Source organism: Argopecten irradians, chromosome 8 (assembly GCF_041381155.1).
Source record: "Argopecten irradians isolate NY chromosome 8, Ai_NY, whole genome shotgun sequence".
Taxonomy (NCBI): Eukaryota; Metazoa; Mollusca; class Bivalvia; order Pectinida; family Pectinidae; genus Argopecten; species Argopecten irradians.
Genome location: NC_091141.1, coordinates 21,568,054 through 21,589,544, shown reverse-complemented (window position 1 = coordinate 21,589,544; position 21,491 = coordinate 21,568,054). Strand labels below are relative to the sequence as shown.

The 21,491-nt window shown below is 35.7% G+C and overlaps 2 protein-coding genes across 2 annotated transcripts in view; one reads left to right on the top strand and one right to left on the bottom strand.

Annotated features, from left to right (window-relative positions):
• The first annotated feature begins 10,259 nt into the window (after positions 1-10,259).
• On the top strand, positions 10,260-15,415 carry LOC138329662 (mediator of RNA polymerase II transcription subunit 18-like). The gene is made up of 6 exons (XM_069276903.1): positions 10,260-10,658; positions 12,098-12,164; positions 13,613-13,735; positions 13,988-14,066; positions 14,228-14,364; positions 14,716-15,415. Exons 1-6 carry the CDS (start codon positions 10,484-10,486, stop codon positions 14,762-14,764), a joined length of 630 nt encoding a protein of 209 aa, XP_069133004.1. The 5' UTR covers positions 10,260-10,483; the 3' UTR covers positions 14,765-15,415.
• Positions 13,934-21,491, bottom strand: part of LOC138329661 (CD82 antigen-like) — a 52,795-nt gene continuing 45,237 nt past the window's right edge. The window contains exon 9 of the mRNA XM_069276902.1: positions 13,934-21,237. Within this exon, the coding sequence (XP_069133003.1) occupies positions 21,172-21,237 (66 nt within the window). The 3' untranslated portion in view covers positions 13,934-21,171. The remainder of the gene's footprint in view (positions 21,238-21,491) is intronic.

Genomic DNA, 21,491 nt, shown 5'->3' with positions numbered 1-21,491 from the left:
TTTACGTTACTGTGTAAACCAACAGGGATCACAACATACAACATTTACGTTTCTTTGGAAACCAACAGGGATCACAACATACAATATTTACGTTAATTTGTAAACCAACAGGGATTACAACATACAACCTTCACGTTTACATGTAAACCAACATCGATCACAACATACAACCTTTACCGTACTGTGTAAACTAACAGCGATAATAACATACAACCTGTTCGCTTCTATGGAAACCAACAGGGATCACAACATACAACCTTTACGTTACTATGGAAACCACCAGGGATCACAACATACAACCTATACGTTTCTATGGAAACCATCAGGGATCACAACATACAACCTGTTCGTTTCTATGGAAACCAACAGGGATCACAACATACAACCTTTACGTTACTATGGAAACCAACAGGGATCATAACATACAGCCTTTACGTTACTATGGAAACCAACAGGGATCACAACATACAACATTTACGTTTCTTTGGAAACCAACAGGGATCACAACATACAATATTTACGTTAATTTGGAAACCAACAGGGATCACAACATACAACCTTTACGTTACTATGTAAATCAACAGGGGTCACAACATACAACCTTTACGTTACTAGATAAACCATCAGGGATCACAACATACAACCTTTACGTTACTATGTAAATCAACAGGGGTCACAACATACAACCTTTACGTTACTAGGTAAACCATCAGGGATCACAACATACAACCTTTACGTTACTATGTAAAACAACAGGGATCAAAACATACAACCTTTACGTTACTATTTAAACCATCAGAGATCACAACATATTACCTTTACGTTACTATGTAAACCAACAGGGATCACAACATACAACCTTGACGTTACCATGTAAACCATCAAGGATCATAACATACAACCTTTACATTACTATGTAAACCATCAGGGATCACAACATACAACCTTTGCGTTACTATGGAAACCAAAAGGGATCACAATATACAACATTTACGTTACTATGAAAACGAACAGGGATCACAACATACAACCTTTACGTTACTATGTAAACCATCAGGGATTACAACATACAACTTTTACGTTACTATGTAAACCATCGGGGATCACAATATAAAACCTTTGCGTTACTATGGAAACCAATAGAGATCAAAATATACAACATTTACATTACTGTGTAAACGAACAGGGATCTAACATACAGCCTTCAATTTACTATGTAAACGAACAGGGATCACAACATACAGCCTTCAATTTACTATGTAAACGAACAGGGATCACAACATACAGCCTTCAATTTACTATGTAAACGAACAGGGATCACAACATACAGCCTTCAATTTACTATGTAAACGAACAGGGATCACAACATACATCCACTACGTTACTATGGAAAACAAGGGATCACAACATTCAACCTTTACGTTACTATGGAAACCAATAGGGATCACAACATACAGCCTTCAATTTACTATGTAAACGAACAGGGATCACAACATACATCCTCTACGTTACTATGGAAACCAAGGGATCACAACATTCAACCTTTACGTTAATATGGAAACCAATAGGGATCACAACATACAGCCTTCAATTTACTATGTAAACGAACAGGGATCACAACATACAACATTTACGTTACTATGTAAACCTACAGGGATCACATCATACAACCTTTGCGTTACTAAGGAAATTAAAAGGGATCACAATATACAACATTTACGTCACTATGTAAACCAACAGGGATCACAACATACAACCTTTGTGGTACTGTGCGAACCAACAGGGATCACAACATACAGCCTTTGCGTTACTGTGGGAACCAACAGGGATCACAACATACAGCATTTGCGTTACTATGGAAACCAACAGGGATCACAACATACAACCTTTACGTTACTATGTAAACCATCAGGGATCATAACATAAAACATTTACGTTACTATGGTAAACAAAAGGGATCACAACATAAAACCTTTACGTTACTATGTAAACCAACAGTGATCACAACATGCAGCCTTTGCGTTACTATGTAAACCAACAGGGATAAAAACATACAACCTATACGTTACTATGGTAAACAAAAGGGATCACAACATACAACCTTTACGTTACTGTGTAAACCATAAGGGATCACAACATACAGCCTTTGCGTTGCTGTGGGAACCAACGGGGATCACAACATACAACCTATACGTTATTATGTAAACCATCAGGGATCACAACATACAACCTTTAACTGACTATGTAAACCAACAGGGTCACAATACGACCTTTACGTTACTATGTAAACCAACAGGGATCACAACATATTACCTTTACGTTACTATGTAAACCAACAGGGGTCACAACATACAACCTTTGCGTTACCATGTAAACCATCAGGGATCACAACATACAACCTTTACGTTACTATGTAAACCAACAGGGATCACAACATACGACCTTTACGTTACAATGTAAACCAACAGGGATCGCAACATACAACCTTTGCGTTACTGTGGGAACCAACAGGGATCACAACATATAGCCTTTGCCTTTGCGTTACTGTGGGAACCAACAGGGATCACAACATACAGCCTTTGCGTTACTGTGGGAACCAACGGGGATCACAACATACAACCTTTACGTTTCTATGTAAACCAACAGGGATCACAGCATACGACCTTTACGTTACTATGGAAACCAACAGGGGTCACAACATACAACCTTTACGTTAATATGTAAACCATCAGGGATCACAACATACGACCTTTACGTTACTATGTAAACCAACAGGGATCACAACATACAACCTTTACGTTACTGTGTAAACCATCAGGGATCACAACATACAACCTTTACGTTAATATGTTAACCAACAGGGATCACAACATACAACCTTTACGTTGCTATGGAAACCAACAGGGATCACAACATACAACCTTTACGTTACTGTGTAAACCATCAGGGATCACAACATACAACCTTTACGTTAATATGTTAACCAACAGGGATCACAACATACAACCTTTACGTTGCTATGGAAACCAAAAGGGATAATAACATACAACTTTTACGTTTCTATGGAAACCAACAGGGATCACAACATACAACCTTTACGTTACTATGTAAACCAACAGGGATCACAATATACAACCTTTACGATAGTGTGTAAACTAACAGCGATAATAACATACAACTTTTACGTTTCTATGGAAACAAAAACGAATCACAACATATTACCTTCATGTTACTTTGGAAAAAGATTATATTGATGTATATATTACATACACTATATTATATATATGGACAAAGAGTTGATGGGCACAATAATTATTTACCACCAACGTTCAGTGCGCATGATTGTCTGTCTATTAGTAAAGATGTTAAATGAGGCGTCTCCTCTATCCCTAAAATTCACATATGAGAAGAGAGACAACTCTTTTACAAACATACGATTTATTTTAAGAGGCTAAAATCATGATAAAGGAAAATGACTCTCGTGTATGCATTGAAAGTCAAACTATTGTAAAATACACATTACACCTTTTTTCACAAAGAATGAACGCACATGTTTACTTGTTATCATAGCAATCAAATATTATCAGAATTTCAGTAAATCTACAAATAAAATCATTTAAACATGTGTGTTTGTTGTAGAATTAAACAACGTAACGGTCGAATGTAAAATATATGTGTACAAATTATAATCTATTCAAAGAAGTATTAATCTCAGCTTATTTTGGAACATGTAACATTCACAAATCTTTAAAACTATACGTTGATATCGTTACAGCGATAACATTTAAAATGGATCAAAAGCCACAAACCATCATCTACATTATATAGCTGTTTATAAGCCCTTGATCTCAAAGATTTTAAAGCTTGCATTGGCATTTTAATTGCTGTTATTGAATGTTATGTTAAGCATTAAACAGTTTTCATTTGGTGGTTATAAAAAAATCAAATATTGGTAAATGTACAGTACGTCTCCATGAAATTTGGGTCCACGTCCCGAGACTGGGTGCACTGGTCTCTTGCGGATGCACACCAGTTTTGAAGGTGTCATGTGCGTCCGCGTGATATCAGTGTAGCTGAAGGCTTTCACAGTAGCTCTAATTTGAGCCAACCTGTTTGCCGTGGGTTGCATCTCGTATCCGGAGGAAGAAGGTCCTGGTAGTTGAATAGGTTTTGTTCTGTTTTCTTGTTTTTCTTACTGCCACACACTATTTTGGCTTCATACTCCGGTTTGATAGACGAGAGATGATATGGGCCCTCTATTATCAAACGGCTGGTCATGCCGTGTCCTTGGTTCCTAGGTTCCCAAAAGGCACAATCCTCGATACTTCAGGGGTTCCGATCACTTACTATCACTACATCCCTGGACTAGCTCATAGTAAAACTGGAGGCAACAGAACAGAACTGGTAAATTAGTCATTTGATGTACATCAAAAGAGCCGTATAACGGTACACTGTGGTTGACTGTGTGGCTTTGAAGTTGGACGTCGCTCTCTCTGTAGTCTTCAAAGGAAATCTTTGCTGGTCTGTGATTGGTCAAATGTTTTCCGCTGAACTGCCTTCAATTTCACTATGAGATAGTCCAGGGGTGTAGAGATCGTAAGTGATCGGAACCCCTGGAATATCAAGGATGAAAAGGCACTGGCTTAGGGCCAAACTCGAAGTTAGTTTGAATTTTGTTAGCTTTGGTCAATCTTGCGGTTGTACTATCCTGGATATCCGTGTCATTGATAGTGTCCCCATGTTGGACTCCGTGGCGGGTGGGGGCACAGATAGCGAACGATATATAACTCTCACAGATGGCTTCCAATAACAAAACAAATGAAACCAAATCAAATTCATAAAACGAACCCATAACTAATATCATCAATTCATCCATTACATCTTTCCCACAGTTTCTGGTCATGTCCTCTTCTCAGAGCGGCAAGACCACTGCAGGGTTATCGCCTCTATTATTGCGAAAGGGCATCAAAGGCATTGCCGGCGATGTCAAATCTGTTCAGCCTTTAGGATCGGGTGATCCTCTTATATAGGTTTTTCGCAAACAGTAAGCGGAGAACCTCCTTGGGACCAACAGTTTTGCCGGCCTCAGTGTGTGTGTGTAAAACCACACTCGTCATTGAATTGCAACAAGGGGGTAATCAGGAGCCCAGCCTTGCGCAATGACAATGAGGCTGACATACTGTCATACTTCAAAGAGGAGAGAATTCCGGTCTATAAAGTAAAACGTATAATGACCAGAAAAAAAGTTGGAAAATGGTCCAAACACACTTTCATATTGACGTTACCACAGAGCGTAACTGTTGGATACCACCATTACACTGTCAACATCTACATCCCATATCCATTAAGGTACCGTAACTGCCTGAGATACGGCCATTATAAGAGCAAATGTAAACGGAAGATAGTGTGTCAGTACTGCGGCCGTGAATGTCACGATAAAAGAGACGACTATGACATTGTCGGAATTCACTGTGTCAAATGCAACGGTGATCATGCTGCGTCGACTCGAGCCTGTCCTTCCTGGACTCGGGAGAGGGAGATATTGCGGGTCAAATACATTCGTAGTGTCTCTTTCCCTGAGGCTAGGAGGATAGTTGAGAATTCTGACATCAGTGTGTCCACCTATGCGCAGATCACACACGCAAAGACACCGGTTGACAGTGGCACCGTCATGCACGTGTCAGTCCAGGCCTTAGTTGATAAGCCTGCTTGGGGCAATAATGTCCCAGAGGTGGCTGGTACTGAGGCCTGCAAAGTCACCGCGGGGGATCCGAAAAGGTTTGTGTTGGGTCCACCTAAACCTCAGAACAAACCACAATCAAAACCACCTGCTGGGCCACCTGGAGCTAAAACACCAATCCCACCGGCGTCTTCAGGACTTACACAACATAATATTCAAACAACACCAAACACACGAACAAAAGTTACCACCGCCCGTCATAGATGTTCTTTATCTCAACCGCCATTTGACGTTAAAAAGCCTGCTGGTATTGAACGTCAGGCGACCAGCAAATACACCAACGCAGGAGCAACGGCAGACCAAAATCATCAAGGTAAGGCTGTCGAGGCTCCCTGAAATAAACAACACACCCAGTAGGGGTCAAATGACCCTGTTTTTGGTCTATGAAGGTCTCTCGGACGACAGCGAGTTTGGCGACAGCACATTTATCGTCACCAAACAACCTTATTCATGAGTAGTCCTGTCAGTCCGACAAACTATCCTCAGGGAGCATCATGACCAACACTAACATACAATGGAACATACGCGGCGTTAAAGCGAACATAGAAGAACTTAAACATCTTATACAAACAAAGAGCCTATCCATATTCTGCCTCCAAGAGGTAATGCTGAAAGACACCATCAATCTCAGACAATTTACATTATACACCAACAATCTAACAACAGGCGGCCGGACATCAGGTGGTGTGGTGGTGGCGGTACATGAAAATGTCTCCACAGACACATCCAGCTAAATACCACCCTACAAGCTGTTGCCCTAGGCACTGATGATAGAGGTAGACGTATCGAAGAGTCGATTGATAAAAACAGCTGTCTTTATGACAGTGCCACAAGATATTTACACCCTGCCATTCATCAATTCTTCTGGATTATGATTGGAGGGTCAACGATGATATTTGTGGGAACGATCACTTACCAATTAATTGAAACACATAGGGTCACCAAAACTTGAGGTGCCCATTCCTCGTTTGAATCTACATAAGGCGGAGTGGGTTCAATTAAAAAACTTGTTGCTCATCGAGGTTAATTTTTGAACGTCGATGACCCCATTAAAATTTTCACAGAAGCGCTCACTTCTATCGCTACAAAAACCATACAAAAATCCGTGCCAAAACCTACTAAGATCCTTCTTTCAAATGATTCATTTATCAATAACTTCAATCTGGTAAAAATGCAGCTCTAAGACGGTTCTCAAACTATCACAATTTTAAAATTTGGAGAGCAAAAGCTCGAAGGTCTATCAAATCCGACAAGAAAAGTACATGGAAAGAGTACGTCTCAAAACTTAATTCCAATACATCTTCGAAGAAAGTTTTTGGAATGATTGGTAAAATCAGTGGGAAAAGAAAAACACCGTCCTCCCACCTCATCAACAAAAATTTAATATTTTCTTCAAATCCGAAATAGCTGACGCCTTTGCAAAAACATTTTCTTTTTTTTTGTCCGTAAAAAATCATTCCAAAAATTCCAAAAATTTAAAAAAAAAAAAAAAAAAAAAAAGGAAAAGAGACGTAAATCCTCCAATACTAATACGTCTTTAGAGATACCAGAACTGCTCGAGTCCCTCGAGAAATCAAAGGACTCGGTAGCTGCATCTGAGGAAATTCCATATTATATGTTTTTAAAACAATTACCAGACTCTTCACTTAAATGTCTTTCAACTATAATTAACCAAGTTTATTCTTCTGGCAAAATTCTCGAGTCTTGGAAGGAATCTACTATAATACCCCTTCCGAAGCATGCGAGGAATGTTACTGATGCCGAAATCTATCGTCCTTTTTCACTGACGAGCTGCATTTGTAAAACATGAGAACGTATGATAAATACTAGATTGGTTTGGTTCCTGACGTCAAACAATATTCTAAGTCCACTGCAAAGCGGCTTTAAAAATCGCAGAGGAACGGTAGACCACGTAGTTAGGCTAGAAACATTTATATGAGAAGCCTTTGTCGAGAAAGAATATCTTGTGGCCGTATTCTATGATCTTGAAAAGGCATACGACACAACTTGGCTATATGGAATCGTGAATGATCTCCATGGTATCGGTATACGTGGTAATTTGCCAAAGTTTATTTCAAATTTTATATCCAACAGGCATTTCAAAGTTCAACGGGTTCACCTTATTCACCGTGCGTTCCATTTGCAGATACAACTGGTACGAACCCGCTGTATCTGTAATGGAAAGCGCTGTACCAGCCGAACCGAAGCGGTACAAGTGGTTCGTTTTCAGAAGGTACCACTTGTATCCAAGATGGCGGACCCGAGATTCTTCATTTGTCACCGGAATGTTTTCTTTGTTAAAAACAAGGCAGAGCGTATTTATATCCGATAAAATTACATGGATCGTTTATTTCAATGTGTGCTGAAACTTTTTAGGTATCATTTTTGGATCCATTTCATTGTTGGCACCGAAAATACATAGCTTTTATATTCGAAGCGTATCTTTCATATGGGTGCCGCCATCATGGAAAAATCCAAACGCGTTCCATTTGGCGGTGCCGTATCACTTTAGTTTAACTGGTACGATTTCGCAAATGGAACACACGGTCAGAAACACAAAAACATGAGATGGGTGTCCCTCAGGGTGGTATCCTGTCTGTCACACTTTTTGGCTTAAAAATCAACAGCATAACCAAATGTCTTGGCCAATCTACAGAAGCGTCTCCATTTGTGGATGGTTTCTTGATCTGTTATAGATTAAAAAAAAAACATGCACACTATAGAACGACAACTACAACAATGTTTAGGCAAATTACAAAATTGGGCTGACGAAAACGGCTTTTGATTTTCAACATCAAAAACTGCTTGCATGTACTTCTGTCAAAATCGAAAACTACACAACGATCCAGACTTCACACTCAATGGAATTAGAATTTCAGTAGTTTAACAAACTTAATTTCTTGGACTAATATTTGATTCGAAACTGTCCTTTGTTCCACATATCAAACATCTGAAGGATAAGGGCTCGAAGGCGCTGAACATTCTACGTGTTCTTTCCAATTCCGATTAGGGCATACCGTGAAATGCTTCTGAGTATCTACCGGGCACTTAATAGATCAAAATTTGACTACGGCTCGATTGTCTATTGATCGGCTTGCAGCTCCTATCTACAGATGCTTGACCCTATCCAGAATCAGAGACTGCGTCTCGCACTTGGAGCTTTTCGAACAACGCCTGTGAAGAGTCTCCATGTGGACGCTAATATAATGAGCCATCTCTAGACGATCGACGAAAGAAATTATCCTTACAGTATGCTGCTCAACTGAAATCCAATCCCAAAAAACCCGCATTTAATATTGTATTTAATCCTAAGATATATTCACACAAAACCAAATGGCAACAAAGTTGTTCTACCGAAACAAACATTAAACTGTTAAAAATACAGCCGACACTTAAGGCCAAAACAATATGTTTGTTTATGATTACATTTGCAAAAAATAGGGTCGGTCGGTCGGTCGGTCGGAGGATTTTTTTTTTTTTTAACTCTAAAATGATGGCCGGAACCGGAGTCTGAGGTCAAAATCCCGACTTTTTAATATTTTTTCGAAGAAAATTTGGAAAAAATATTGGGTCGCGGTTAAAAATTAGGGTCGGTCGGGTAACCCTAAACAGACATTATTATTATTTTTTTTTTTTTTTTTTTTTTTCCTAATCCTAAACTGTTCAGTCGGAGAGACCGCAGAGAGGAAGTTGTTCTCTCTCGGCTCCGAACTGGACACACATATTTTACACATTCCTATCTATTAAGAGAGGAGGATCATCCTACAATGTACATGCCATGCACGTGATTCACCTCTCACAGTGGAGCCTATATTAGTGTACTGTATTGATTTTAAGCACATATGAGATAAGCACTATGATGTCTCAGACATATACACTTTGTTCCATGCCGTGAGACATAATCGTTTTTTAATTATCTCAAAGAAATCGGTATGTTAAACAAAATATGAACATTTTCTCATCTCATCATCGTTTCAACACAACATTTCACTGTTTCATCAACATTGTTAATGAGATTTCTCGTGTGTTTTAGCCAAAACTATTTTATCCCATGCAAATCTCTTTTAGGCCAATAAGAAATAATTCGCTGTTTAGGGTTACCCGACCGACCCTAATTTTTACCCCGACCCTATTTTTTCCAACTTTTCAACGAAAAAAATAAAAGTCAGGATTCCGATCTCAGACTCCGGTTCTGGCCATTATTTTCGAGTGAAAGACACACACAAAAACAAAAGAAAATCTCCCGACTTAGCGACCATATTTTTTGGCCAATTGAACCCTAAACAGACCCATTTTTTTTCCTTATAAGATTAACATTTACAATCTGTTTTTTATCATTATTATTTTCTACTTGCTCTTTTCTTATCCAGACTTTTCAGATGCAATCATTGTATATATCCTAATATTAATGCATGAACTCAAACAAACAAACAAACAAAGTGTTACGTACAGTGCATGTACTTTCACTTTCGTTATCCCTGTTCTCCGCAGATCTAGAGTTATTTACCCTTACATGTACATCCGGTATACTTTAACAAATATGGCTGCGCCCATGAGATGAGGTACACACTGGTTTAGCAAATTCACTCGGCATTGTTATGACTTTCAATGTGACACCTTACAATCATGCTTGTTTTTCCTTAACGAAGACTTCGAGGATTTCCATTTGAAACTATGGTTTTCGTCTGAAACCTAATTCGAACAAAGACTTTTTGTGACCGGCGATTCCCCCTCCGCATAACAATGGACCAGATGATATCGAAAGTGTCCAAGTTCGCACCAACAAATGAATTCCTTCTACAGGGAAGCATCATGGAGAATGCTCACGACGTCCTGCTCCACAGACTACGGGGTTTATGTGATAACTCGGACAGTCCATTTGAAACCTTCACTGATCATGAAATGTTTTTCTCAATAAGTAGGCCTATGTTTATTTTATTTTCAAATGTACGCATATGCAGAAACATATATTTCTCACATAGCTAGCCATGTAAGATAGAGTTGTCCCATGAAAGACAGCTATGTAAGATAAATCTATCTTACATAGCTGTGACGTCACAATTGCCGAACAATCAGATGACGTCATATCAGCCAAAGTTGACGTCATTTTTCTTCTATTTCGATTGATTTGCCGGATTTATTTACCATTTCATTTGTTTAATTTGCATTTCAAACCGTTTTACCTAAGATTTCTTGTTTATATTTATTAATATAAACCAAACTTTGATGAGCTCTTTCGAATGGTGCTCTTATTTTTAAAATCGATCAATTATTTAAGAAGTTAAGATTTTATGACAAAATGGCTGCCTCACCTTTCGTGTAAGTAACTCGACAAGCAATGTGAGAAAATAACTCTTTCATATGTAAATTATGTAGGATAGAACTATTCCACCCTCGGGTACAGAATTTTGGGTCAGAAACCTTGGCAAGCCTCGGTTCTGGCCCAAAATTCTGTACCCTCGGGTGGAATAGTTCTATCCTACATATGTACATATGAAAGAGTCATATAATATATATATGGTTGGTTTCTCTAAAGCGGTTTCAGTAAACATTTTGATTTTATTGGGGGAAATGAGTTTTTTCCTAATTTAGGGAACCTTACATTATAAATAGCAAAGGACCCAGTATCATGAACATTCCTATTCCATTAAGGAATTCCTTAACTTAAAATTCACCATAGGAAAGCATTACGAAAGTTTAAGAAAACCCCTTAAGTTAAGGAGCCTTAATTCCTAAAGATCGGTTATGTTTTCCTATTGGGAATTTTAAATTAAGGAATTCCTTAAAGTTAGGAATGTTCATGAAACTGGCCCCAGATACAGTTAAAAATGTTAAATGCATTGCAATTGTTACATGTTGAATATATACATGTACATAATGAACGTCTTTCAGTTGGCATTCATAGCCAATATGAATGCTAACTGGACAGAGGCAAATTTCATAAAGCGTGCTTGGTAAACAAACTCGACTAGTACATTGCATTTGTGTATACAGAACAAGCATAGCAAGTGTAAATATAGTGATATAGCTGTCTACTTAGATAAACTTCCCTTTAACTCAGTTAGTAGAGCAGCAGTGCACTATAGTCGGGGGTCGAGGGTCCAAGCCTGGCACACTATACTTTAGCCCTGATCACCTGCAACAGCCAGCATATGTACATGGCCACATATATATTATATTGCCAATTATATCTTAATCAGAGAAGAAAACCATTTAAGGTCATATTATGTAATTTCTATAATTTAAAAGGCCTGTCATTGTGTCAATCAACAATCTGTGATAACTTAAAAGATATCTGTATGTTTATTTCATTGAAAACCTTTTGAAAAATATACTAATTTAACTTTATTTTAACAGAAAACACAACAATCACTCAGCCCCTAAGTTTGAGAGTAAGACACTCCCTGGTGGAACAAGACTCATGGTATAATATATAAGGTTTACAAGTACAGTGGAACTTGGTTGATACAAACTCGGATAATTCGACTACCAGGCTTAATATGAAGTACTTTGCAGGTCCCAGGCGGATTCCCTTTTTATCTTTGTTTAAAGAACTCAGATAATTCAAATTCGGAAAGCTCAAAGAACTCGGATAATTCAAAGTAAATTTCTGGTCCGAATGACAAAAATCATGCATAAAATTGTTCATATAACTGGAAATGAGATTTTTTTTTTAACAACTAGATCGCCGAAAATGCCAATTTCTTTTTCATAAATCTGCCGTAGAACAGCATTTCAAAATATATATATCGGTTTTATTGTTATAACTTTGCAACTACCATCAGCAATTTTGACATCTCTCTTGTTCACATCGTTTTACGACATGGAACTGTTCTATATATACCAAGTAAAGAGATCATCCGTAGACTTGAGAACTCGCTTAATTTGAACACTTGGATAACTTGAAGTTTTATCTCGATCCCTTCGAGTTTGTATTAATCGAGTTCCACTGTACATGCATGGTCAGGGTATTTATACATGCATAGTCAGGGTATTTTGGCAAGGTTTAAGAAAGACAAAAGTGGCAAGCCTCCTCTTTCTGTACCAAGCCAATACACAGCTTATATTTTTAAACACTGACCATGTATTCTTTTTATCCTGCAACATTACAAAAATGCATATATGGTATTTTTTATATTTAGCAGTGTTACATTTAATAATATATCAGGCAAAGAAGTAATTCTAACAGTGTGGACAAAAGATTGTCGAATTTTCGAGGCGATCTGCCCTTTTGTGAAAACACAAATAATGAACACATATAGAACATACAGATGAAATATAGGGACAATGGCAATGCATAATGCCTGATGATCCCTTCGGTCAGTCGCTATAATTAGTTGTGATCACCAAAGGCATACATCCATAAATTAGACAATGGGATGTATGGTCTATGTCTACTGTTAGAATTACTATTTTGCCTTATATTTACTACCATAAGTAATTTGTATCCTACAGACAAATGTCTATGAGGATCCATTATTATATGGAAAACAACCTTTGATAGTACCTCCTTGACCCATTTAATAACATATTCATATTACAATGTTCAGAAAACATGTCTGACTTTCAAACAATTAAATGGATCAACCAATAGGAGGTTGATGGAAACATATAATGGTTCTAGATAGATACATGTATCAGACATATTTGTTTCCGTTAATGTAATATACTAAATATCCACAAAACTTTTCGCTCTAAAGTTTAACAACTTGCACACTGACTAGTTTTATATTTCTATCCCCTGCATTATAGAAGGGATCATCTATACCTTAAATTATTGATCTTCCATTAATTCAACATTGATAGTTTTCTTTAAAATCATTCTGATCATGTGTACAGATTTAATTAATGTGTTAATTGTGTCTGTATCAGGCAGGTGCGATATGCAGGTATTGCTGAGATGGGTGACAAGAATCGACCGACCATGGTTAGACACGTCATTGACTGCAGTACTTCTGACAACATTGTACAGTTCCTAAATGAGCTGGGTTTTAGGTAGGATAAATTCATTAGAAATCGTAACGTTTAGTTTGTTAATGAGCTTCATTTACAATTAATTAATCCTTACAGTTTAATTAAGTTAAGATGTTCTTATCATCACACATGATTTTTTAATTAGAAACCTTGAAACGATAGAATATAATTTGTGTTTTTTTTTTTTTTTTTTTTTTTTTTACATTTCTAGGTAAGGGATTTACATTTAAATACCCTTGGTATAAATGTGAGCACTTCTTTTTGTTTCCTCAGGATGGATCATGAATTCGTGATAAAAGGTTTTTATTTCCACAAAGGGAGAATGAAAGTGACAGTATCAAAGATTTACAAGGTTTGTCACATCTATAACCATTTTTTTGGTTAATCTTAATCCAGGTGTTCCTGGGGAAAAAAATCTCTTCAATCTTTTATACAGTCTAGCTGATAAGCGTAATGGAATAAGAGTTACTTCCCTTCCCTCACATCTATCAATGTAATTTTGGTTTGTGTCAGATGAATGTTCCGGGAAACACAGACAACTTGGAGCCATTTTCAACCTCCAGTCTGGTGGAGCTGTCAGTAGTTACCCAACAATCAGGTGGGGAGGGCATTGCGGAGGACATGAAAAGTTTCTCTGAACAACTTAAACCGTATCCTTTTTATGTGCCAATCTTCCTGAGTCATCAGGCAAACAAGAAAATGTCTGTTTAGGGTTACAATGGCGAAAAAAAATATGGTTGGTAGGTTGGAAGGATTTTTTATTTTTTTTTCTAAATGTCTTTCACTCTAAAATAATGGCAGAAACTGGAGTCTGACATCGAAATCCCAACTTTTGGGGGGGTTTTCGTAGAAAAGTGGGGGGAAAATGAGGGTCGGGGGTAAAAAAATTAGGGTCCCTCGGGTAACCCTCAGCTTAAGTAGTTTGTTATAAAATTCTAAGCATTGACATTTGTAAGCGATACATTTATTGTAGTCTGTTAATCACCTTAACTCCAAGGCAGACTTGTACAGCTGGAGAAGGTTGATCACCGACGACTCCAGAACTTATAGGGTACATACTTACGAGGAGTATCATCATATCACATCACCAAATCATCAATCATGACCAAGAGAAAGTGTTCATCATTCATTTTCACAAAGACATTGAGAGTGATCTATGAGAATGTTGTTTGGTGGTCTGGAAATCAGGAACTAAGACTTACACAGATGAGACAGTATAAAGTGTATCAAGTGTCAAAGCTGAACAGTTTTACAATACCTGGCAACAATATTAATCAATATTAAGTCTGTGAAGGACCTTGATGGCCGACTTTCACACCATACAGAACTCAGTGACACTCATAATCTACATGTACCAGGATACCAACCCATTGTGTGATAGGCTGTTTTACGATATGATTCAATTGTATGCATATAGGTATGTGTAACCATTGAGCCACAGATCTTTAAAATAGGATTAGAAATTGGTGTATCTATACTTCATGATTAATTATGGCCAAGTGACTATTCTGCCTGCGGCAATAACCAACAATATATGCTCTAGGTAATTGAAGTTTCAATTACTCAATTACCACCAATTGATAATCTTCACGACTTTTTATTGTAATGTTTAATTGATATAAAATCGTTAATGGCGAATGTAAGTACAGTGTGAATATGGGGATATCATTATTCACCAATAAATAACTGATGTAAACTGAACTGTACTTTTATTGTATGTCCTACTGTGACTTTACAGAGATCATCAGGATGTACGTTAATGCTAAACGTTGTTCTGACAAAGACCATATATGGCCTTTTGCCAAATTTAATTGGAATGGATCAAATTAAAGACTCCTGGAGATGATTATCTCACAAGGGCCTTTCAATAGTAGATCTATATGTTTACTCAATACTATTTTCAGGTTGGAATGCTGTAACCTAAATATAGGCTAATTTACATGTATAATGTCCTTACTAAAGTCTTTTGCAAACATTGTAGCTCTTCCAAGAGCAGCAAATGCTGAGGAGCATTGTTGGACTTGTTCCAAGAAAGCTATTTATTAAATATGACCCTAGGGCTAGTGCTCCAGGAAAATTTTCCAAAGGTTTAATCATTTGACCGCTTTTACCTTGAATATCTGTTAAAGTGCTTTATTCAAGGAGCGCCTTTCAGCCAATACCAATATTCCAAGGTCGGTGTTAATTAGAAGCAATTTAAATAAAGAGGCATCAACAATAGATGAAATATCAAGATACCGATAAAAGCTGGGAGCAAAACATCAGTAACAATGTATATGTATTCTAAAAAAAAACTTTATTCCTGAATTCTCAAAAGAATACATGTAAAAATACCTGGAATGATATACACCTAAGGTTAAACATACAGGTGTCTGACGCTAGTCAGGAGTGTGCTACCAATGGTGCCGTTTACAACAAATCGTACACAGGTATTATACCAGTCACATTCTACAGGCCACAGAGACTAACTAGAGAGAGAATTCTATTCATTTTCTGTTCCAAATACTTTATCAGATCTTTAGCTTCCCTTTATTGAAATACTTATTTGCATTTCAGATTGAAACACTGAAAATGTTTACAGGAATACATGCAGCAGATCATAGTTTAATACTATCACATGACGACTAACTTGATAGGCAAGAACATATAACAGTCTATCTCAGTCTAAAAGCTACTATTTTACATGCAGCTGCAATTCTTATTTTATATCTATCATGCAGACAAAAGTTATTAAATTTGATGATATATTTATGCTTAAATCAAACCTTACAATGTATATATACACTAAATAACTATACAAATATGCTAACCAGCTGTATCAAGTTCCAATAACTTACTTGATCTAAGAATTCGTTTTTAAGAAAAAATATCACTTTCACAAAATAAAAACTTTATCTGCAATATTGATTTTGACCAACATAATTTTTTTTCTTCATCTCATATACTGATGGTTTTGATTAGGCATCAGTGTGTTGTGTGGCAACTCATTCTCATCTGTTTAAACTTAAAATTAAAGTTTTCAATTTAAGTAACATCACATACATTAATCCAAGGGTTTGTGATGTTGAATCGACCTTTCAAAATATCAGATATATGGGCCGATTAACATACTTGAATGTTGACTACATTATGTAAGCTATAGGACTTGGATACAGCTGGGTCTGATATATAAATACACTACCTACATGTGTCGGGTATAACAGTGCATGAATACTGTCAATGTTAGTACGACTAGAACGATGGGTCAAAGGCACCATATACTTCTATATGTCCAGTTCAACTTTCCTGTCTCAATGCAGAGTAAATGATTTAGGAATATAAACAAACAAATCCACACAATAAACAAAAATACTTGAATCTTTGAGCCAATGTTTACTTCAGAGTAATACAGTTGAGAGAACAATCAATTATGTGTAAGGATTATTATGCATGAAAATCTAAAAAGAAACAAAAATATTCTGTAAAATGAATATTACACTATATATAGAATAGAATTAATGAATGGAAGAATAACAATAATAAAAAATGTTTTTGTCCTACAAAAATGGTGCTCGGTATGTGAGGTTTGATTTCATAAAAATAACTTATTAAATCAAATATTATCTTCAGTTATAAGGTTTGATTTGGTTAGATTTGTTGTATCCTATGAAAAGCTGTGTGTAAGAACATGCTAGGAATATCAATGTTGGATAAAAGCCAGAGTTCCTCATGGAGAAACACTAACTAATAAGCATGTTCTATATGGACTAACATCCTCATTGTGAGTTCTACTGGTAGATCTTAATTAGTGGCTCAGCCACAGTAGCATACATGGGATATCACGGAGAACTAAACATACTTTGCCTTTGATATTGGTTACTTCGGAAAACTGACAAAAGTACATATTCACACTCAGTGTAATGTACATATTCACACGGAGTGTAATGTACATATTCACACTCAGTGTATATGGTGTCCATATCATAAAGTTAACAACACACTTAATAAACTATGACGATATTCTGGTTTTTCCTTTGTGTTTTTTTCGTTATTAGCACTATAATGGTGTTAAGTATTAAAGCTGGAACACTTGTTGACATTGTGTGACAGTTAATAGTTTGAGTACGGTATTACAAATGAGCTCGCCAGTATATACAAACTGTAGGATCAGACTTTATCATTGAGGGCCTGGTTTGTAATTACTAACACCCAATCAGAGTTTACACAGACACCCTCACTACATTACACAATAAGGATGGACCTATCAGAATTTATCCATTTGTACTGCAGGCCTATTGTAGATAATATTCAATACATATCTAATCCCATTAACAGTAGGCTGTTGTTTTATGTTATAAAATGGAGTGTACTGATACATGCATATCAAATGTGAGTGAGAGCCTTTATTTCGCCTAGACTTTGGACTGTATAGTAAGTGATTAAGAGAAATGTTAATTGTTAATTTGCCAAATTTTTCTGTTATTGTAAAATGTTTATCGTACAGAGACAACCTTTTAAGACAGTATGGTCCTTGTTAGTGATACAACATTAGGCCAAGCACAACAGACAACCACTAATACACACAGAAAGCCGAGTTCATCAGTTAATAATGTACAGGCATATCAACAACCAATCTGTACCAATTTATAAACATTGATAAAAAAATTCCTGTAAAAAATGGCAAGATGACGAAGAATTGCTAACCCTGTCTTGATATTTCAATAACACAATAAAGTGAACTCTTAACAGTTAAAATTCTTCTTTTAATTCGCAAAAAAATTGCTGCTCTTTATGAAACTGATACGAACATTAATTTCAAATTACAAATATATTAGCATTTCATTTTTGGTTTAAGTGTTGTGAATTATTTGTAATAGATATTTTTTAATATTCCATATACATATAAGCCTATATTTAAATATATTAGTTCATGCTTTATAATTAAAGGTGATAAGAATTCAGTTTTTGAGGTAGCTAGAGAATCATATACCTATTTGCACATTGGCCTTATAAAATTAAATCTAGATATCGATTATGTAACTTTCAAAAAATCTTTTTAACAAGATTTTTACAAATTACCATTTCTTTTCATTTTATTTTTGTTAAAAAACTAAAACCTGTATAAATCATAACTACAGTACTGTGTTACTGTTTGTAAAAAAATCTGCCATTGTTTTTTTTTATACACTCTTAAGAGGATCAATAGAAACAACAATTTCCTGTCACTATCTCTATCACATCTTGGTCAAAGTTCTGAAAACCAATGTGTCTACAGTATCTGGAGTGCACTGAGACCACAATTCTCTACAAGCTTGATTGCCTCCCTTGAAATTCACCAGTAATAAAATTCAAGCATAATAATATCTCAAAAAGTCTAATAAGCAATTGTGTTGACAGTTACTTCAAATTTACATTATAATCTCCCAATTTTTTTTTTTTTTTCTCTGATATCAGACATAAATTCATCTTTCACATTTTTAGGAGTTTTTTTCTAATGAATTTGAAGAAGTTGGCTAACAGACATGATAGAGATAGCTTTTGTTTAGGAAGGGTCAGTGCTGTGGTTCAGGCCCAATAAATATTCTATACATCTACCAACAACCATAAATAACGTTTAATATAATACTCTCTTATGTTATGAGCAAACTACGTTTTCAGAATCTCATACATTTGGTTTTTAATAGTGGATTTTCTAACATTAGTGTATAAATATTGTACACACCTTAATATAAGGATGGGATATACAGGGGAAACTTTAAAATCCATTAACAAGGTTACCCTAATATCAACAACAAATACCATACAAAAATATTAATTTCAACAAAAAACACAACTGCTATACATGAACCAAAACTTATAAAATACAATTTGTAATATGTTATACACTGGTATTAAAAAAAGTTCAGATCTAATGATTACACATTCATAATGTACAGTCTGATGTTAGTAAGCACATCCAGTACTAATTGTTACATATACTACAGTGTATAACAGTATATGGCAGAAATTACTTCATCAAGATTTACATAAAATTACTGCAATATGGCAACGAGATGAAACACCCAATACCACAGTACTCTGTACCATATTACTGAGTTATCTGCCCTGACGCTAAGGTATTGAATGTGAAGTAAATGTGTTTGTGAAAACAATTTAGGTTTTGCACACAAACTAACATGTGGCATCCAAGGCCTAACTGCAAGTGCAGATAACTCCATAGTATATAATGACAAAAAACATATGGTATTTACATTGGTTTTTGTAGTTTAGTTGAAAAGTTTTCTCTTTGGATTTTAGAGTGCACATGCTTTGGATTTTAGAGTGCACATGTTAAGTAAATCTAAAATCATTATTATAGCATATTATGAATCCAAAGTTCTGTGCTTTAATACATGTTAAATGTTATATGTACATATTATGCCTAGTAACAAATTCTAGTTTCACATTCAAAACCACCACAATAGGCACATATACACGTACAAAGGAACTTGATGACAACAATACAAACCACTAGAAATATATAGAATATTTTGTAACTATGTTAAGACAAAACTTTGGTCTCGTTCAATGAGACAGATGTCGCTTACGAAGTTGGTTACACTCCCCATGGCACTCTGGGTTAATTAAAAAAAATGTTGAAAATCAATTTTCATAGAGGGTAATTGAGATTAAAATTTCTCTGAAAGAAAAAACCATTGTTCAGAAATTTTAACATTTGCATGATGCTTTTGAAAATCTATCTGGCAATAACTTCAAAAAAAAGGCCGAAATCCTGAATCATAAATATTAACGGTAGTTGCATACCTTTATTTTACATTTTTTGTGAAGAATGCTAGATACAACCAGTATGGAAAGTATAACCAGCTACATGTATTACCAATAATAAATATATATATACATTTATAAATTTGACAATATCAATACTTTTCTTAAAAAAAAAAAACAATATAGGAATAGTTTATCAGCTGAAAGCCAATTGAACAATTCCATACATCCGCTAAAGTTCTGAAGATCACATTTCAGACAGAACAGTCACTAATTCAATCGCACAACCTTTTGTCACTTTGAAAGAAATGAATTTTCAGCAGACTTACAAATATTGAAACTGATCATTTACCTGATGGAAACAATATGAATTATGAAATCTGTATCAAATTGATGATTCCTTACAGAAAAGACAATGAAGATTTCTTCCTCTTTGGAATATTTATTCCAATTACTGAATACCAAGTATGAGTAATGGAACTAGATTTATCAATAAAATGAAAAATGTTGAACATCCTTGACACCTACATAACCAAAAATCCTGGTTTATTAAAATGCGATTAAAATAATTATAAATGGTAAAATATGAAAATCTTTGTGTTATTCTTATTTGTTTTGTATGAGAGAAAATGATAATTGAAATGACCAAGAGTACAAAATGTCAAGGCGACAGTGACTGTTGTCATGGTAACCATAGTAGGTGTGTGTCCTCTTCAGTGATAGGAGTCGTCCTTGTCCACACGTCGACACACACAGATGGCGAACACTATCCCAAAGATCTGAAACAAATAGGATATACATAGATAGAATTTAAATCAACTTCAGGAATATAACCATTATTTTTCAACTTCTATTTTGATCTACCCAGTATTGTTATAATGAAAATGAATTAGACAAAAAATATTCTTTTCACTTAATTTTACTATTATATATACCAAAATAATGACCTTTTAAAAAAAATCAACATTCACTAAAGATTTGCTCCAACATAAAATCTTACACCTCTGATTAAGATTTTGTTTTTACAAATTTC

Coding starts and splice junctions, on each gene's coding strand:
- LOC138329662 (XM_069276903.1), top strand. CDS start 10,484: ATGGACCAGATGATATCGAAAGTGTCCAAGTTCGCACCAACAAATGAA. Junction 10,659..12,097: donor TGAAATGTTTTTCTCAATAA/GTAGGCCTATGT, acceptor TTATTTTAACAG/AAAACACAACAATCACTCAG. Junction 13,736..13,987: donor CTAAATGAGCTGGGTTTTAG/GTAGGATAAATT, acceptor TTGTTTCCTCAG/GATGGATCATGAATTCGTGA.